Source organism: Ochlerotatus camptorhynchus, unplaced genomic scaffold, assembly GCF_037179485.1.
Source record: "Ochlerotatus camptorhynchus isolate MF236.1 unplaced genomic scaffold, CSIRO-AGI_Acam_v1.1 ptg000157l, whole genome shotgun sequence".
Classification (NCBI taxonomy): Eukaryota; Metazoa; Arthropoda; class Insecta; order Diptera; family Culicidae; genus Ochlerotatus; species Ochlerotatus camptorhynchus.
The window spans coordinates 460,499-481,887 of NW_027040647.1; the positions used below are offsets into that span (position 1 = coordinate 460,499).

Below are 21,389 nucleotides of genomic sequence, written 5' to 3' on the forward strand. Positions count from 1 at the left end.
GCCAAGCATGCTCTCGCGTACCAAAATTTGTCCTAATGATCAATACAGTCCATTACCACCTATTTGGGGTAGTGGCTTAGGAAAAAAAAGATTCTAGAAGGGGCTGTCCATAAGCCACATAGAAAATCTAAGGAGACCAGGGTTTGGTGTGAAAATTCTTGCAAAATTGTTATTGAATCACTTTTCATGTAGGACTGTTTAAAGCCTGAAGTTATTTAAAAATGATTAAATTGATTGAATATCCTTCAAAATTAACTGGTCAGGGTATCGTCCAAACCATTGGTGGAATAGTTCTACCATTTTATCGTTCATTTATGGTATTTGTTTATTAGGGTAGGTTCAACATGCAAACAAATTAATTTCTTATCCTGACATTGAACTGCCACACGTCAAACGGTATGAATTACTCAATTGAACTCAAGAATCTCAAATAACTTACTTGTAAAGTCAAATTTTGCCATGTACATGCTCTTCGATTTCCATGCCTCAACCCACAGTGAAACCACTTATTCGGAAGGAAACGAAATCGTCAACATATAGGTACCTAGTAAACCGGTCGTCGGAACCGACCACTGCATCAGTTTCAGTTCAACACTCCTACCGTTCGGAACGATTCAATCGCGTGTGCGAAATATTGTAAGTGCGAAGAAAAAAAACCCTACAGGAGAGATTACTCACATCTTGAAAGTTTCAACATCTGCACACTTGCAGTTCATTTGAATTTCGAATTTCAAGTACCTACTGTGTTAGAGTACCTAGCTGCTGATTAGTGTGCAAAAAGACCATTTTCTGAAAAGAGGAAACTCTTCGTGTTCTTTTCATTGCGACTGATTTTGTTATATACGGTTTACTTTGTGTGCTACTTATTATAACTCTACGGGACGATCGTCTGTTGGAACGATCGATGTGCTAAAAGGTGGAACGGACGAGCATCAATTAGCACATTTCTCACAACGCCGAGTTGTCTCTGGAAGTTTCTTTGCTTGTCGAATAGAATTAAAATTTGCTTCTGCACATAAATCGAAAGTGTGAGTATTTTCCTTTGCACGAAAATCGATTTAGACTATCATGGCACGCTTTCACCGGAAAGTTCAGCGTGGGCAAACGTGTTCAAATTTCCAATTGGATCACTAAGCACCGTATGAAGTGCATTTTAGCTGTGGAAGAGCCAAATGCAATATCCCTACTGAATGTTCAATGTTATCACTATGAGTCCACAAGTGTACAGTCGATAATGAAACAACAAAATAGAATGTGTATTGGAAGGAGGGGAAAAAATCATAACAAAATAAATATGTAGAAAGTACCACATCGGCAAAGTGTACACCACATGATGCTAAATTTAACGGTGATTTTGTGCTATTTTATTAACGCTACTCTGGTCACGGCAACACGATCTGTCCGTAGATGGCTGACCCATGACTATGTATTGGTGGAGTGACATCAGTGTGGCATTCCATTTGAATTGGAATATGTTTTTTAACTTGAATATAAAAGCGCTCTCTTATATAGGGGTAATAAAGAATGGTTAAATTTTTGATGCCTAAATAAAACAAGACTTTCTCTCAGCTGTAATATCTGCTGAAGTGGAAAAGTACTGATGTTTAATCGTTCTGTTGTAAACAAAGAATGACCAAATTTATCTATATATTATTTTTTCAATTATTAATTCTGGACTTCCGTGTATAATACAGTGTGAAAAATAAGTTATACAGTGTGAATATGAACTTAAAATGTCAGGAATAAGAAAAATATGTTCAAAGAATTAAGCATTATGGTGTTTCAAAATATTGATTTTTCTCCACCAAGCTCAATCGATTTCAAATCATGTCCTGAACATTCTATCAAAATTTGAGATGATTTGGATGCACTGGCCCTTTGAAGTTTATATGGAAATTACTATGGGAAAAAGGATTTTTTTTTTGTTCTCATCGTCTTGACCTTTCGCCAGAATTTTTCACGGGTTAGCACATTTGTCACTGAACAATTGTGGTAACTGGTGTGCAACTTATATTTCAGTCGCAATCTGCTTGGGTTGCTATCTGTATTTATGTGAATTTTGTTAACAACTTTTCTGAAAACCACAGTTTGATTGGTCGTCAAGTAAATTAGTTATTAATTGATTTAGAAGCGGATAACTTTCTGATATGATTCATGGACTGCTTTCAAGGCAACACTGCATCTTGCACTGTGACATAGTAGCCTAGATTGTTTGCCCTATTCTTCGCGTCAAGTACACCAATGTTGCCGGCTGAGCAGTTGGTGGAGCTTGTTAGAATGTTATCCTCTTCCATAGATCTTATTGGAATTGTACACTAAAAAATGCCTTTAAATAAAGTTCAACTATCAAAGTGAGGTTCATCAGCTCGAAATGTGCCTTTAAAATCCAAAATCTTCTAAACTGATAATCGAAACATAGGGAGTTCAGAGCTGCCAGCAGAAGCTTATCCTTATGCATGTGAAAATAAAAGCACTGTAACCTTAACCGTGCAATATTTTAAACTATCATTTTGATAGTTTTTATGCTCACCTCACCGGTGGATCGCTAACTAGGCAGCAACATTTAAAAAGGGTTGTTTACTTTAATGTTGACTAGATATAAATCACAAATCAGCATCTACTTTTCGGCAAAATAAAAAGAAAAGCTTTCATAATCTTCAGCTTACAGATGCCAATATCGTGAAATTCCGCAGTAAGATTTCATGCACTAGTGAAATAATTATTGTACATCTGAAAGGAAATCTGTAGGTTTGTAGTTCAGCTTTCGTGTTCTAAATGGCAGGGTCACGACATGGACTTAACAGACGCTTGAATTTGTGTTATAACAAGGATAGAAATGTTTCAACAGTCGATTACCCCTTGTGGTGATCTACGGTTCAATAAATCACAGTGCGATTGCAATTGTATGATTAGCTATTTAACTACTTTGAAGCTGACAAGTTTAGTTTAAGAAGTCACCTACATATACCACATTCACGACGAGCAAGAAACAATTGCAAAGCCAATAAAATTGAATTGGACTGAAGCCTGGTTTGCCATGCAAGGCTGTCTTAGAGTCTGTGTATAACCCAACAAACAATTTGAGCTGCAGACTAGCTTATACAGGCAAAAATTAGCTACATAAGGCAATATTTGCTTGTATAAGCTGATCTTCTGCTAAAATTGTTTGTTGGGAAGAGTTACGTCAGAGAAAAACAGTGGTACATATACGCATCTCGGTTTTCGAAAGACTCCCTCCCCTTTCACTTGGCAACAGAGGACTTTTGCATCAACTACAATTTACTTCTAGCCAGAAAGGAAATTAGCAGCTGTAGTAAATCATTATATCTGTGATTTTGTCGAATTATCCTAACAACAAACAAAAGTTAAACTTTGACAACCGTGGCTCCATAACACCGGGGTTTTCGAACATTGCAATTAACACTGTTAACCACGAGTTAAATTTAACTCCGATAGTTGAAACCCGTTGAGGCTCTCTGCAACATCCAATGCCCCGTGATGCCCTGCGTCATCAGTTGATGGTCCTCGGTGAAGATGTGTTCTGCAACCTTTGATTTGAAATCATATGGTAGGCCTTTTTCCTCTTGCATTTTGGCCCTATTAACCTTCGCTATATGTTCTTTAAGTCTAGTTTGCTAAAGTTCTCTTAGGTTGTCCTACATACACTTTGTTACAATTATTACATCTTATTTTATATACACCTGCTTTACCCAAAACATTAAGTAGCAGGGTCTTAAGTGGATCTTAAAAATGATTTTAACTGGTTTTGTCTACTGGTAAAAACAAAATCTGATCTAATTTTTTTTTCAACCATGGTCTTAACACAGACAAACAGACATAACATTCACAAGATGTTCATCGAACAAGCATTTATCGGTCAATTTCAAAGTATCTTAGTTGGTAGTACCACCACCTGTGGCACGCATAGTCAATTCCCTTGCGTTTGACGTTTTCAAACTACCGCCATCTGTTCAGCGTACTATCCACCACAGTGTACTCAACAGATGGCGGATATGTTTTAGCGACGATGTTTTACAGTGAGAAACATTTAATGTGTTATGTCTGTTTGTCTGTGGTCTTAACTTACTAGTAATATTCGGTTCAAATTCAACGGACACTCGTTTCAGGGGTGCGGATGTTGCGGTGAGGGTTTTATTTATTTTTTGTCCATTAATTTATTTGATAAGGCTCAACCGAATTAACTTTTCAGAGCCGAGGATTCTTGGTCACTATACAATACATCTTAAAACTACAGTCAAAAGGTATAACACAATAAACACTTTATCTTCCGCTATCCAAAAAGCCTCCTCCATCAGAACTAGAGCCGCTTCCAGTGGTTTCATTGTATGGCAGTTACGCCATCGTGGGGCAAAGCGCTTCCATTGCAGCAATGGACGCAAAACGTGGTCAACACTGACACACTCATCACGAAACGATTGCTTTCCAAAGTCGACGACGCATCGAAAGAACTGCTGATGAAGAACAATGAGGAGGACCACACAATGGTTGCTGCCGAGAAAACAAACGATCGCCTGGCACACATCGAGAGTGGCCTACTTTTGTCGACAGCCGAGTGAACACTGGTGAGGGGTTTAATTAATCCCCTTTTGTAGAACTTTCGCTTTTTTATCGATGATTGCCTGGATTGTGGTCTCCTTGTATTCGATAAGTCTCGCTGTTTCGAAGATGTACTGCAATTCTTTAACCTTTCCTGTTTCGCTGAGTGGAATCATGTTATGGACGGTAACGAAATGGTTGGAAGTATAGGGAATAACCCTCAAAATATTGTTTTAAATACTTCTTGATAGGGTAAGTGAGCCAGTTTTTGACCCTAGTGGTCCTCTAATTGGTGATATCTTCATTTTAATTTTTATATTTATATTTATTTATAATATTTATTTCAAAAGGTTAGAGCATAGATTTTGCAAATAAAACCATGAAAAATTATTTCAAATTATAGGGCCCTAGGGCCAAAAATTGGAGCACTAAATCCATAACTGGCACACGTACCCTATCTATGTTCTAAAATTTTAAAACCGTGGATCCGAAGTGTTCCACGAAGTCGATTTCTTATAGTATGGGTTCCTTATAAAAATAAGCTCGAAATCTTTATAATTTCATGAATATTAAACATGTGTTTACAAAACCAAATAGGTAGGCTCTATGAAGCTGAGGGGCTAATAATATTTTATAACCGAGTTTTTTTTAACTTTAATACTCCTGTGCATGTCTTTCCCGCCTGATATGCAAACCGCTTTTTGCCGGTGCTGGTAGTGGCCGCTGGGCATTGTTTTCGTTTGCTTTATCGGTCTCCGGAGTCGTCCCGTCGATTTTCACTGTTGCTGTCCAACGATGCACCTCCAGCCACTACACCAGCATACGTAGGGGAAATGACGGCTTCGGCATGCCAGACTATTTTCGGCAACCTAAATTGAAACACTATTTTCACTCGATTTTCTTACGAAAACGCTTCGCTGAATGCCTGCAAACGATTCTTTATGCTTTCAGCTTCAATTTGACTATATTTTTACCACTGAGAAAAAGCAATCTAGCAAGGTTTTCTTGAAATGAAACGCACGCACTACAAATTGTAGCTGATTTCGAGTTGCCGATAATAGAACAGCAGATTTACATGCAGTTCAAATGGAACGGTTGCCGAAGAAAAATTGGTTGCCGACAATACTCGCTCTCACTAGAGAAGATTGGAGCTTTGTTAAAGCGTTTCAAAACAGTTTTTGACAATTCTTTCGACTGAAATTGTTAGAGCAGCTGGCAGCAAGAGATTGTAAACAAACCAATACTGCATATGTGTGCGTTCCTTAGAGAAAAAGGCTATAGAAAGAAGGTCGCTGCTTATGTTGCCGAGAATACGTAAATTCCCCTACTACTATTCGAACCGAAATGCGTTCTACTCCCTGGTCTTACAGTTGTTTTTCATCCAGTTGCCTTTCCACTTAGGGCGATGGCCCCCGTCACTAAATGCATTCCCCTTCCGATTGAGGAAATTAACCGCACCCCAGTGTACATGTCGAGGCCCAACTCCACATGGAATTTCTCCCGGATGACACGCTTAGCTTTCCCGTATTTTCCCGGTAACAACGCTAGATAGCGGTCGGGATTCTAATAAATGTGGAGCAGTGTAAAAGAATAACATTATTGTTCAAGTTCATTATTCAAGCAATAAGAGTTTGGAAAAGGACAATCACATAAGAAGCAATTAAGCCACAAATAATATGAAATTTAGCCACATACCATACCTTGTTAACCTTGAATATTTGATCAAACAGAAGCTACAATTTCAAAAGATTGTATGCACGTACTGAAAAGTAACAGGTTATTGAACTTTTATGGAGAGACAAACAAAATCACAGTGTATTAATTATTATGACCAGCACTGGACACTCGAATTTGTTGAAACTATTTCAGATGAAATTTATAATCGATTTTATTTTAATGCATCCATGAAAATAACTAACCAAAAATGTTTATATTTTGACAGGAACAAATAACAACACAAACCAAAAGTAATCATGAGTTCATCGCAGTACTATCCATTCCAAGTAAGTATCGTCAACACTGAGGTTAAACACAGTTTCAAACTCTAAACAAACACTCTAACACATAAGCACAGTGTAGCAGACCAAACCCTAGGCAGAGTTGTAGAGACACATCACAGAGCGACTACAATAGTACACTACACGCCGACAGTAATACATGACGTGGTTTAGACTACATGTAGTAACATCGTATATCGTATAAATATGTACACTAATTAGCATCGCGTTGCAATACAGCACAACGGGTAGATATTATCTTGAAGGTCACGTGCTGCTCAAGGTATCATCTACACTACGATAGACGAGCGTGCGGATCATTTTTCGCATTCCTCTTCTCTATAAAAATCATTACACTTATCATGTGAATCATTATTTGATCGTGATGAATCACTCATTAGTAGCCACAGTTGCAAAGCATGTAATGCAATCAAATTTAGATAGTTCAACAACCAACTTTATCAGGTGGTGTAAAGTGCACCGTTGATTCCAATTGATTGAATGTTATGCTACTTTTTATTTAAAGTAGTTGCTATTGCTACACCAAGCAGAGCACTCCCTCAGCCCATTAAAATAATGTTGTTGATTGATAGCCATCGGTTTCATTATAATCAGAATAAAATCGATAAAAATGTGCCTTTTTTTATCGCTCAACATGGCAAAATATAGCTATTTTATAAAAATTGAATCAAGTTTAGGGCTTATTGACCAACTTCCGCTGTGTACATTCTTTAGTAATAGTTTTTGAAATGCATGTTCCGTAAAAAAAAATCAATCTGATTCAATTAAAATAACCGCGGGGGGCGACACATCCTAATCTCAATTCTAGATGCTCAACAAATCTCACGCTAGCGAATCAATCTTCGAAAAATCTTTGGAGGCGAACCAGCCCAAGGCTGAAAGCCTCCTTAATAAAGTTAAATAATAATAATAATCTTCGAAAAATCTCCTTTCATTTCTCGCATCCACTTTCATCGCGCATCATCTTTTTGCAGGAAATCTTCAGAATTGTCATCAATCTTCTTTCTATCTATTCAGCGTGCGCGCAGTTAACCACAGCAAAACACATTTGTTTTTGCATCATAGCACGCTAAAGGCATGTTTTTTTCGTTTTGATTTTAATTTAGTCAAATTTTAATCAATTTGTCTGAAACTGGTTACAATCGATTGCAAATAGGCACGATTTAGTTCATAAAGATGTACCAGATCTTTTTTTTTCTAATTTGAAAGACTTAACAGAAAAAGTAGTGGGATATTTCCGAAAAACTCTAGACACAGGTACCACAGACACATTTCAGCTTGAAAGGGTGGGTGGTATCGTTACAAACTTAATTTTTTTCGCCGAGATTCCAACAGCCGAGCAGTTCTGCAATTTATTTTGCTGAGATTCACTATAACAATTGCCGAGACTCAGCTAACAAATTACATTTTGCTGAGATATCAGCTAACAAACAGATATTTTGCAGAGATATCAGCAAAAGTAAATGCCGAGGTAATCGGCTGTTGGAGATTTTATCAAGCTAGATTAAGTGTGTACATAGGCTCAACACTCTAATCATAAACCGAGAAATCCATTAAGTCTAGAAACGCTCCATTCCATATTACATCATCATAGCGAGCAGGAAGGCGCGTTAATGGGTGGAAGTCGCGATTGTAAACTACGACCACTATTGTAACATGCCAAGGAAGATTGAAACTAAGAATGTCCTACATATTGAACAAGTATGAACAATTATTGTCGAGGGCGGAACTATTTAGTCATACTTTTAACGAGGAAGGCAGTGTGAATAGTTCAGCCGTGTTTGGTGACTAATGTTTACGCGGTTGAAATTTTACTCTGTGGCTTGACTAGGAAGCGCATGGTAGATGATTTATTCCGTTTATGCGTATTGGTAAATCAAAGTTGGCCACCGTGGAGATATGATAGTGATGATGATTTCAAATTTTTGCACCGTGAGGTGCAATTGTAAAACGCATTTATTTTGTGATCAAATTATATTAATAAAATCTGGTTATTGCTACGTTAGTAGAAAACTGAAGGGCTCATATAATATTAATATTATTAATATTATATTATAATATTACAATATAATTTCATAGATTTCAACTTTCATACTATCGTAGCTGCAACCAGATTTAAAAAAAATATCCAATTGCAAAATTCCACAAATTTTGAAATCATCATCACTTTCATAGTTCTTTTATTCTCCACAGGGGCTAACTTTGATTCGCCAATACTGGAAGGTATCTTCCAACATGTAATAACTAAACCCCTACAGTAAAAGTATGGACGTTTGTCAAAAGTTGTTCCAATCGAACCGTCTAAATGCACCGCTTTGCTCGATTGGAACAGCTTTTTTCAGTTTTGTGGTGACAGTCGTTCATACTTTAACTAGAGGGCTTTAGTAACAACCGGAATCGGAGGAGCTGGTGTGAGTGGCCGACCTTCATGGTGTTGGACATGCACACGGGTGGAACTGGATGTATTTGTGTCAAGAGATATGTTGGATTTTTTTGCGTCTAGCCTTGTCGACGCCAGCCAGCATGCAGTGCCATCATATTCCTACACTATAACCGCTACATTGTGAAGTTGGATGGGATGCCATGAGAAAACTTATCTGCAACAATAGATAATTTACGACGACGGTGGTTGTTGTATAACGATTCGGACGTTGATGCAAGGGGTATAGGTGATGCGTTATAGAAAATGTTCATCAACAGTAGGTTCAGAATTTGTTGTTGTTGAAGTAATCATTTTTCAAAAATCAAAATTTAATGAGCCGCTTCACAGCGCATAAACGCATAACAGTCCCATTTAGGAAAAATGCAATTGGAAACCAAACGTTTGATTTGAGAAAAGTCACTTCTACTTTTACTGTAGTTTTAAATCAATATCATGAAAAATACACGAGAGTTGCTTAACTTAATATACACAGCAAAAAATTCTTAATTTTAATTGTGATACGCAAACGAACAACTTTTAGGCAATGTTGGTCACTCTGGTATACAATGTTTGAAACATTTTGTATACAATATTTGCAACATTTCATGAAATTTCTCAGAAATTACACGATTTATAATGTAAACTTGTATGTAATGTGACGCTCCATTCATGTGAATATAAATTTACATGTGTACTATTAATGCAATTTTGTCATGCTTTTGCAAGGTTACATTAGATATGATCCCAACAAACAATTTTAGCTGCAGATTAGCTTATACTGCCAAAAGTTGCCTTATGCAGCTAAGTTTTGCCTGTATAAGCTGAGTTGCAGCTAAAATTGTTAGTTGGGATGTTTGCGTTAAGTTATCCCGCGACAAACTATAAACATGTGCATTATTTGTATAATAAATTGTGAGCACATCCATGGTCACACTTGGATAATTTTTATATAGTGCTCATAATTATCATACAAATAATGCTCATGCTCATAGTTTGTCATCCAAGTGTATCCACGTCATTAGGCTCATAGTGTTCCTAATTATGTGCAGTGTAAAATATTGAATCCGAAATTAAGAAAATCGTACGAAAATCGATCAGCAACTCAATAAACTGTATGGGAAACGTTAGAACGTATCATTTTCCACTTCCTAAACGTTGTTTCATTTCATCGGATAGCCGGGCAAGGCTCTCCCATTCACAGAAGGGTTAAAAGGATCGTAAATCGGTAATGACCATATGTCCCACTCTGATTCATGTTTGTCGACAACGCATTACTATTTTGAAGAATAATTAAATTGAACTGTTTCGATTAAATAGTTCTTCGCTGGAAAATGCAAAACTTCTGACATATTCTCGAAAGATCAGAATGCATTGGCTGATAAATCAATGTCTACTAGATGGTCTAAATCTGTTTCGGAAACGTCAAACTCATTATTTAAAAAAAAATTAATGTCTGATACCCGCTCCGTATTTAACGGAATTTTTAACAATACATAATTATTTATTGAATTTGTTGAATATATTACATTTTTATAGTGCGTTAAATTGGGATTATGTTTTAACAATCTCGTCCCGTTCTATATTTTCCCTATTCTTAGATATTTCAAGTAGTGGTACTGCAATAAAAAAAAAAATCAAAGAAATTAATCCCGTGTTGATTCTTTAAATAAACATTCAATTTCTCGATGAACATTTCAAATCGTCCTATCTGCTTTGATCGATTCTCTTCATTGACTTTCTCTTTGCATAACCACTGCTATGCAAACAGATTTCGCGCGTTTGATAAAGGGGATTCTTATCTAGCGTCCAAAACGTCAAATTCAACAGGGAAAGGTTTTGCAGCTGAGCTATTGACGAAAGAGAAAGTCGATGAAGAGAATCGATCAATGGAGATAGGACCTTTTGAAATGTTTATCTAGATTTGATCTTAGCTGCGTCAAATATGGGCCTCTACAGTATTTTATTGGCTGGGACAACCAAGCGAGTAGTGTTTACGTCATATTTTTACCGAGAATATTGCTTTTTGCATCATTCTGACCGAACCATAGGCGTAGCCAGAGGGGGCATTCGGCCAAATTTTCCATAGTTAATTTGTTTTCGCCCCTCCCTAGTTCGAAACCTGGCTACGCCCTTGGACTGAACGTATGCGATTTTGTACGTTCGATTAATAAAAAGGAATCATTAGGCCACCGATCCCACGAAAACATCCAAACAAACCTCTAAAACACTACACCTACACTGGAAAAGTGTTTATCTCTGATTTTGAAAATTTCATATGCATTGGAAGTTTGTTTCTTGAAAGAACCTGATCCTTTTAGATTTGTTTGAGTTCCTGGAGCTTGATTTTTGAAGTTCAAAATCTTAGAACTTTGTCTTTGAAAACAGGTTTTTTTTTAATTTATCAATTTTTCAAGTCTTATAACCTGAAATATTTTTAAAATCTGAACCTTATTTTGTGAACTCCAGCATCTGCAAATTTTTTCTACTCCGATAAGACTTCAAAGATTTTCAAAACCAGAGAAAATTTAATGATTGTCATTTAAAAATTGAATAAATGCATAACTCAGTATTTCTGTAGACTTACGATATTTATTCCATATTCGAATTTCGATATAAAAAAAACCGACCCATATAGTTAAGTGAATAATAATACATTTCATTAAGCAATGAAAGTTATTCACAAAATCTGATGAATATGGTAACTAAACTTAACTAAATTTACCTAACAAAATTCTGACGCAAATTTACTATTGTTGATTAGTAACGCATATTATTCTATCTCTAACGAATAGGTCCCCAAGTAACACAAATCCAACCATACAAAGGTTTCATAGAATGTTATAGAACATGTGTGTTGCTAGTATCTTAGCTGACCCTTTACGTGGGTCAAATTTACGAAACGGAATAACATGATTGCTTTCTAATTGGAAAATGGAAAAGCCGACTCCCATGACAAATTCCTTTAACAAAATTGTGTTAATTTCTATTACTCAGCGAATCATTTTCAACGTGTTCCAAATTATTTTCGCTACGTTAAGGGGGAAACTACAATCTTACAGGTGTATTGATTAGTTTTACCTTTCAGCCACCAGCACCAGAAAATAGAAATAAATCATAACTCATTCTTCCACCTTCATCCACCAATGTGGTTCGTGATTCGAGTTAGAAAACGAGCGATAATGGAAGTACCCCCACGCCATTCACCAATCATCCCCTACTCCCCCTCCCAAGAGTTTCATTTTTCGTCGAAAGGCTCGAAGGTTACCCGATATGGAAATAGTGTTTTGATTACGCTAAGTTGGCCCATCATCGATCACTACTTTCTTCAATCATGAATAGGCGATGACCCGTCTGTTGGGAATGAAAATTAATACTCCGCACTCGCTGTTTCAGTGATAGTTCAATTGTAGACGGGAATGCTACCACTACTGCATGAAAATTTGTATTTTCTTTGGAAGATTAGTTAATTATGGGAACGGGCGGTAACGTTAAAGTTAATTTACGCTCAATACACTCCCACTCGAAGGTGCTGAATAATTCATGCGAGCAGCTCGTGCAGAGGACCCGTGGGCTTCTGCGAGGGTCCAGGCATACTGGTTCAAGGATTTACCTGTATGATAAGTTTGACTCGATAGGAAACATGTCAGATTCGGACGAAGAGTACGAGAAGGAAGAACCGAAAGAGGATAAGTATATCATAATACCGGTGAGTTAGAATAGGCTGACAGAGGCTAGGAAGCGGAAGGATTCATGAGACCAATGACAATGACACACCTGAAACTGTTCTGGATTGTGAAGCTATGTGTGCGTGATTAATGATTTATGATGATAATTTTAGTGCACCCCAACCGTCTACCCGGCCGATCCCTTCGACCCCACCGAGGATGCCGCAACTCTCCGTAAGGCCATGAAGGGCTTTGGAACCGACGAGAAAGCCATCATTGAAGTTCTGGCCCGTCGTGGTATTGTGCAGCGTTTGGAGATTGCCCAGACTTTCAAGACGTCCTACGGAAAGGATCTGATCAGCGATCTGAAGTCCGAGCTGGGCGGTAAGTTCGAGGATGTTATTCTGGCTCTGATGACTCCCCTGCCACAGTTTTACGCCAAGGAACTGCATGATGCCATCTCGGGAATCGGCACAGACGAGGAAGCCATAATTGAGATTTTGTGCACGCTGTCGAACTATGGCATCAAGACGATCGCCGAATTCTATGAACAGTTGTACGGAGTTTCATTGGAGTCGGACCTGAAGGGAGACACCAGCGGTGCCTTCAAGCGCCTGTGCGTCTCGTTGGTTCAGGGTAATCGTGATGAAAATACTGTATGTTCCAAGAATGCACTCTTCAATTAGTGGCACGATAATGACATATTTTCTCATCATTTAGGGCGTCGATGAAGGTGAGGCGGCCGCTGATGCCCAGGCTCTGTTTGAAGCTGGCGAAGGCCAATGGGGAACTGATGAATCGATCTTCAACCAGATCCTGGTCACCAGATCATACCAACAGCTGCGCGGTGTGTTTGAGACCTATGAAAGCATGGCTGGACATACGATCGAGGACGCCATCAAACGTGAATTCAGTGGCGCTATCGAGGAAGGCTTCAAGGCTATCGGTAAGAGTTTCTACTCTTTTGAACTGAGCAAAGGTGTAATAACTGAATAACCATTTCACAACACAGTTCGCTGCGTCCGATCGAAGGTTCAGTACTTCGCCAAGCGTCTCCACAACTCGATGGCCGGGCTCGGTACCAACGACAAGACGTTGATCCGCATTATCGTTAGCCGCTCGGAAATCGACTTGGGAGATATCAAGGAGGCTTTCCAGGAGATGTACGGCAAGTCGCTCGAGTCGTGGATCAAGGTAAATACCGTTATCTTTCTTTTAATACTTTGGGATCGGCAAAGAACCTGTCAGAAAAATTGGCTAGACCGTCAGTTCGGCCGCCATGTGGTGTCTAATCCTATCCTAAAAAAAAAACATTTGCATCACTTCTGTCGCGAATCCTACAGTATATCTTTTTATCTCACACTTATTGTTATCTACACACAAACATTACACAACTATCCCGCTTTCTCGGCACATCCAAAGAAAAAAAAAAGATTGACAAACAGTTGATTATGTGAATGATAACGATGAGCTTTTAAGATCTGGGTACACTTTGGAATTTTGGAAATGTTGTATTGTGGTAAATTTTCTGATTGCGCTTCGCTATCAACTCTCATTGCATGTTCGTAGCGGCGTCTGCTACATGGTTGCCTTTCTAACAAGTCATCAATTCCTATCTTGCATTTTGTTTTTATCATATTGTCTAAGAATCTAACCAACAGGGTAGGACTGAATTCATAATTTTTTTTTGTAATTAGGTATAGTGCTGCGTCATGCATCTCGCCCAAAAAAGAATATTTGGTGACACTTAAAATGAAGGGATAAAAATTCCATTGGCTGTCATTCAAATATTCCTCATAAACGCGTATCAGTTAACCACAATAATTTAAGGATGACAGAAATTAAACCCTTAGCTTTCATAGTGAGCTCTAAACATCCATCGAAGTTTTTGATCTATTTACACTTTCTCTTGCTCAAATGCCTGTGCCACATATCTTCATTGTCGATCGCTTCAAAGATTTAGCCTCTATTCTCTTACATGCTAAGAAAAAAGTAACCAACGGCTAGCTCACTTTTACCTAATTTGTCTCCTTTTCTCCTTCTAATGTTGTCAAAAACGGAGGAGCAAAACCACCCAACGTTGAGTATAATCATATTTACCTACTTTTGGGTAAAACCAACTTACTTTTGGGTAGACAGCGAGTGGAAAATTCCATACGAATACCACACAAGTAAATGAAAACTACTTTGACCCGCTTTACCTACTTTTGGGTTCCTGCACTATAGTTTCGAGATGAACGAAAAGAACTTACTTTTGGGTACTTTTTTCTTGCCGTGTAGCAGCGTATGTATTACTAGTAGGTCTCTTTTCTTCATTCAATTTTTTTCCAATAATCAAACGTCATGATTACCTGGGTTTTGTCAAATAAGGTAAATATTTCCATTGCTTGCACCAAAGAATTCACGGTTTTCCATCTTATGGCAGGGGCTCATCCAGGCCCCTTTCGTTTACATATAAACTAGAGAGGGTATAGTATAAAGCTGGGTTTAGACAGGGCAAGTCAATTGATCAAGTCATTTGAATTCAACTGACTTGAGCGCGAATTGAACGTGTAAACCATGCCATTCAACTGACTTGATTCACTTGAATTGAAAAAGATCCAGGCTCAACTTTTCAAGCACATTGAATTCAACTGAGTTGATCATTTGACTTGCCTAGTCTAAACCCAGCTTAAGATATTTATTCTCTACATGATCCGTGATTAAATACACGATTAACAACGAAGACTTTTAGCTTCAGTTTACAACCGGGGGGAATTTGCAAAACCTGGAAGGGGGGAGGAGCAATTAATTATATTGTCGAGCAGTTTTGGGACGACCTTCTACCAGCGATTTTACTGAAATGAAACAATCAATTCTAGATTTTTCAAGTATTTTACAAATAAGACCCTATTTTCTCGAGGTTGTAGAAGAACAAATATTAAAATATTGTTCCACTTTAAAGTTCGAGTGGTAGAAAATGTCATTTTGAACTGCTCGAATGATGTGATCCATTGTGTTACCTTAAGTTTTTAGTTGCAAATGTGTATCAAACTGTTGACGATGTATTGGATGGATTCAGCCAAAAAGTATTCCCTTCTGCGATTACGAATACCGTGGACCGCCGCTAATCTGAGCGTCACTTCATGCATATTAACGAGTTTATTTTTTAATTGGACTTCTAGTAACCCAATAAGCATCAGAAATGCATGTTTCTGGTAGCCTTATTTGCTGTTTTATTTTGATTCTGAGTTCCGTTTTGCATCGTTCCATTTGGCTTTCCTCCATTTCACATGCTGACGTTTGAGCAATTATTATGCTCTGAACCATTTGGTGGATTATTTCGAGGATTATTTTAACTTTTGGTTAAAATTTGACAGATGAAAAGTTATCGATTAACCCTGCTATCCGAGTGTGGTTACTTCTGACAGACAAGAAGTTAAATTTTGACAACCGTGGGTTGAAAACCGGTCGATCAACAGCACGGGGATTTTCGAACATAGAAAATAACTTTCGAAATGTCACTTTTAACCACGAGCAAAAAAAGTTTTACTGAGATCTCAGCAAACATTTCATTTGTTTGCTGAGATTGAGCTAAGCATTATCCGAGACTCAGCAATCAAATGTCAGTTTTGATGAGATTTCAGTGAATCTTATTTTCGCCTAGATTTGCCGAGCTCGGTAGGAAAAGCTAAGTGTGTCTTGAAGTGTGTACACACTTAAATTTTTTCGCCGAGATTCCAACAGCCGAGTAGTTCTGCAATTTATTTTGCTGAGATTCAGTAAAACAATGGCCGAGACTCAGCTAACAAATAACATTTTGCTGAGATATCAGCTAACAAACAGATATTTTGCAGAGATATCAGCAAAGGTAAATGCCGAGGTAATCGGCTGTTGGAGATTTTACCGAGCTAGATTAAGTGTGTACATATTAAAAACGGTCAGATTACCGGGGGTCCACGTTATATTATGTTGCATCAACAGAGCAATGGTAGCGAGTCACTATGTAGGGACTTTGTCATTTTTTTCAAGCCAGTCACTAAAAATGCTGCTTTTTAAAGTCAAGTCACCACAGTCACTTTTTCAACTTTTTTAGGGTGAAATTATTTCAAGCTTGATCATTCTTCTTGCAGTGTGTAGGATATGAGAGTTTAATCGATGCCTACATTTTGTTCTAATTTTCGAACAATTCGAAGGTGTTGTGCTTCTACTAATCTTTTTAACGTTTGATAATCTTCGTCTATCTACAGGGTGCCTACACATTTAGCTACACGCAGAAAAAAAATATTTTAAACGTAATAATATTTGACGTAAAATCCATAAGAATTTCATTTAGTTTTGGCTGCAAAAAGAAATTATTGTTTCAACAATCCAGTATTTTTGTTCCTCAAAACCCATGGATTGTTAAATCAAAAAGAAAATCTTTTCGAATTTACAAGAGCTTTCATGGTTTTGACGTAAGCTGTCAAATTTGGCAGCTGGGTCAACAACAAAAATATGTTTGTTTTTAATTCTTGTTGATTCAATCATATTTATTTTATGATGTCTGACAATTCACGCAGTAGAAATAAAACTATGTTTATTGATTCAAAAATCCGGAGTGATTTGAGATTTGGGCGTAATTGCTTTTGAAAACAAACACGTCAATTACTGATTTCTCTTGAATAAAAGCTCAATGTCACTAACAAACTATACCAAATGATAGAGGAATCATTCCTCTACCTCATAGTGTTATTACTTTTCGAGATTGAGCTTTTATTCGCGAGAAATCGGTGACTGACGTGTTTGTTTACAAATGCAATTACGCTCAAATCTCAAATCACTCCGGAAATAATATGGCCAACTTTTTTTTTTATGTTTTGTTTTCTTTTTCACTGATCATCCTTCGGAAGGGAAGTAAAGCCGTTGGTCCCCGGTTAATTAGTTGATGGGTCGATATGTAGGGTCCAGATGTGGGAGCTGCCTTCCAGGCGTCGGGAGCATTGGTACTCAGTACGGAAAACAAGATCGACGGAAAAAAAAATCAAGGGAAAAAACAGCAAAATTGATTATATTTAGCAACTGCAACATACTTACTTACCTCAAGTCTCAAGATTTTCGGAAATTTTGCATTTTGCATTTTTTTTCGGAAATTTTAACTTATTTTCTGTCAGAAGTAACCACGCTCGGATAGCAGGGTTAATCAATAACTTTCCATCTGTCAAATTTTGACCAAAAGTTAAAATAATTCGCCAAATGGTTCAGAGCCTAAGTAATGTCCATAGAGAATATTGAAGTGATGTCCATATAGAAGTGATGTCCATAGAAGAGGGAAAATCAATTATTTTCAATAATTACAAGCAGTTACCAAGAGTTACCTCTATGGTAATATCGTGGAAGTCAAGTTTTTTGTGCGGATTTTGACTTTCTGAAAAGTTGCAAATGAAAACGAAAGAGTTGACAAAACTATGCGTCCAATATGTCATGCTGTGTGCTTAGTCAACCAAAGATTAAAACTCTAGCTTAAAGTGTCTAGCAAGCGGTTTCACATAGCGCTCCGTAAATGTATATTGGTTAAATCTGATGCACAACCCCCACCTTGTCTCTTTTTTTTTAGCACACACAAAATGGAATGTTTCCACTACATGTCTTCCAAATGTAATTACATTTCCGTACATACCGTTAGATTTGATAAGGAGTCACAAATTATCGAAATATTGTCAAAAATCTAAAACCCTTTCTTGACTTCAAACTCGGCCCACGAATTCTGATTCCTTTCTTATGGATTGAAACACCATTTAATTCACTTTGGCGTACGAATGAAGATTCAAATTGAATGGAAAAATGGATTCAGTCAAAGCACCGACAAACCGACATGAATGATCATACAAATTACAAAGAAATTTCTGATCAAAGCACAAAACTCACATCTGCCGCCGTTTTCGCGGAAAATATTTATCCTAGCCACGAACACGCGTACAAAATTTATGAGTTGGTTCGTGTCTAATCTATTTCGGACAAATTATTTTTATCTAGATAAAATATTTCTATGGTGTTGACAGATGGGATCGCTGCACATTTGAATCGGTCGTTATGGATTCTCCATCAAGAGTTAAGTTTCATGTCGGTTTGTCAGTGGTCGATGTGCTTCTTTTGGGTTTTATGTAATAATTCATTCCGTGTGTTCTTATAGATTTTTTTTGGTAGCTTTTGAACAAAAGTATAATATCAAACATATAATTGACACGTTAACGCCGAAATCATGTATATATTTGATGTTTTCTGCTCGATAGGCCCAAAATGGGCGGTTACACACTTAATCTAGCTCGGTAAAATCTCCAACAGCCGATTACCTCGGCATTTACTTTTCCTGATATCTCTGCAAAATATTTGTTATTTGTTAGCTGATATCTCAGCAAAATGTTATTTGTTAGCTGAGGCTCGGCAATTGTTTTACTGAATCTCAGCAAAATAAATTGCAGAATCGCTCGGCTGTTGGAATCTCGGCGAAAAAAATTAAGTGTGTAGGCTGACGTAGTTCTCTACCCTAAACCAAGGCTATTTAATAGGCTGACGTAGTTATCTACCCTAAACCAAGGCTATCTAATAGGCTTACTGTTGCGGTGTCATTTTCCGAACATTACTGTCAACATTCTTAACGCAGTTTATTCTATAGAGATGCCTTAAAAGCCAGTTTTACACACTTAATCTAGCTCGGTAAAATCTCCAACAGCCGATTCCCTCGGCATTTAATTTTGCTGATATCTCTGCAAAATATCTGTTTGTTAGCTAATATTTCTGCAAATAGATATTTGTTAGCTGAGTCTCGGTAATTGTTTTACTGAATCTCAGCAAAATAAATTGCAGAACTAGTCGCCTGTTGGAATATCGGCGAAAAAATTTAAGTGTGTAAAGTCGGTCATATGCTGTTTTTATTTGAAGCGGTTTGATGAACATTATAGATGACAGCTATATTTTTAAACCCTAGTTTATTGATTTGAAAGTGATTGCTATTATACATTAGCATTAGGTAGGTGTTGCATTTTGACCTTTATTTCCTTTCCCCTATCCTTTTTTGTAAATACAAGAAAAAAACCTTTGTTACCAAAAAGCTTGACACTTTTTTCCAGGGTGACACATCGGGCGATTACAAGCGTGCTCTGTTGGCCATTGCCGGATATGTGTAAAAAAACACCACTACACCAACTGACGATAACAACGACAAGCAACGACGCGACCACAATAACAACAAAACACATTTGTTAATGGATGTTTCACTTTTCGTTGTTTCGCTTCTCATTGATCTGAACAAAAAAAAACACCGGAACAAATCTGATTAGTTTTCCCTCCCACATGCAATAACATCCATAACCATCTCACAAGTAGAGCACATTTTATAGATAGGAACAGTTTACTTTTTTTTAAAGATTTTACACCTATTTTCACCCATTAAGGAAAGGCTTACTACGTAAGCAGGTATAAGATTTTAAAACCGTTGTTTTTTGTCACATTTAAGCGGACTCTTTTCTTCTGTATTATGTTAATAAATAAGGAAAATAAAAATATATTTTAGTATGAAATTTTCTTTTTAGTTTCGAATTACATTTATCTAACTTCAACGCTTTTCATTTTCATGATTCGTGACTAACGTTTTACTTTTTCATAATTAAACATACTATTTTAGTGTGGTAGTGAGCCATTTGGCCTACAGTCGTTTGGCATAATGCCGTTAGGCATAATGTATACAATTTTGAATAAAAATATAGTAGTGAAGATTTTTTCTTCATTTTAACATGAGCAGTTCCTTCGAGTTTTACTGTTCATGATTTTGTGAGTCAATATGTATGTTAATATGTTAACCAAACGACTTTAGGCCAAACGGCGTTATACCCAACGTGGCACAATCCTATTTTAAATCATTGTAACTAACATCACGTGAAAGTAGTTGATCTGTGTCCTCCAGCACCAACATTGGTAAATGTTCGTGAATCTTCACAAACAAAATGTATGCACAATGGTTACGATTTTCATAATTCACACTCGGTTGCATTCGTTCTATTTTTTCCCCCGTGCCACCACAGGAGGACCTCGGAGGCGATAACGCAGAACTTCTGTACCATATGGCAGCTTATTAGGGTGGAATCATCACAGTGTTGGTTGTTGATTGATGTTCTAAAAAATTAATCCATTCCAGATATACATGATATTCAGTATTACTCATGTTCGTGCTTATTTTCAATAATGTTTACACGAAATAAATATTTTATTATTTTTGCATTTAATGTGTTTTGTAGTTTATGTATTTTGTATTACGTATTAGTATATGTTAGGTTATAAACCGATTGCACATAGAACGGGTGTTTTAAAGATGTTAAGAAAAAAAACATGCTCAATTTTTGATTAAAACCTTTGGTATAAGTGTTTAGCATTTTTACAATTTAAATTATTTTCTAAATGTTCAAATTACTCTTTTATGAATTTGCTAGGGAAAATGCTGGTTTTGGCAATATCCTTCCCTAATAAACAAATACCATAAACGAACTGTATCCCGGATGCGTAAACTATCCCACAAATGGTTTGGATGGTACTCCGAACACGTCGTTTAGCTCTCTTTTATGGTTATTTTTATTTGGGTTGCCTATTATCGGCAGGGGTAAATGAAATCCTTGAGAGCTCATTTTCTGCATAAAGACGCACCATTGGTCCGTGTATCAGTATGGCCAACACTCAGCGCTCAGGGACTTTATTTACCCCCTGACGATAATATGT

At 37.2% G+C, this 21,389-nt stretch overlaps 1 protein-coding gene across 5 annotated transcripts in view; it reads left to right on the forward strand.

Annotated features, from left to right (window-relative positions):
* The first annotated feature begins 542 nt into the window (after positions 1–542).
* Positions 543–21,389, forward strand: part of AnxB9 (Annexin B9) — a 28,643-nt gene continuing 7,796 nt past the window's right edge. For 2 of the 5 annotated variants that reach the window (XM_065222113.1, XM_065222114.1), the window contains exons 1-5: positions 543–636; positions 6,500–6,560; positions 12,836–13,318; positions 13,383–13,608; positions 13,675–13,856. In XM_065222113.1, coding sequence (XP_065078185.1) covers positions 6,531–6,560; positions 12,836–13,318; positions 13,383–13,608; positions 13,675–13,856 — 921 coding nt within the window. In that variant the 5' untranslated portion in view covers positions 543–636; positions 6,500–6,530. Of the gene's footprint in view, positions 637–6,499; positions 6,561–12,835; positions 13,319–13,382; positions 13,609–13,674; positions 13,857–19,750; positions 19,875–20,701; positions 20,914–21,389 lie in introns of those variants that run through there. The other 3 variants (XM_065222112.1, XM_065222110.1, XM_065222111.1) reach the window with 3 other exon arrangements.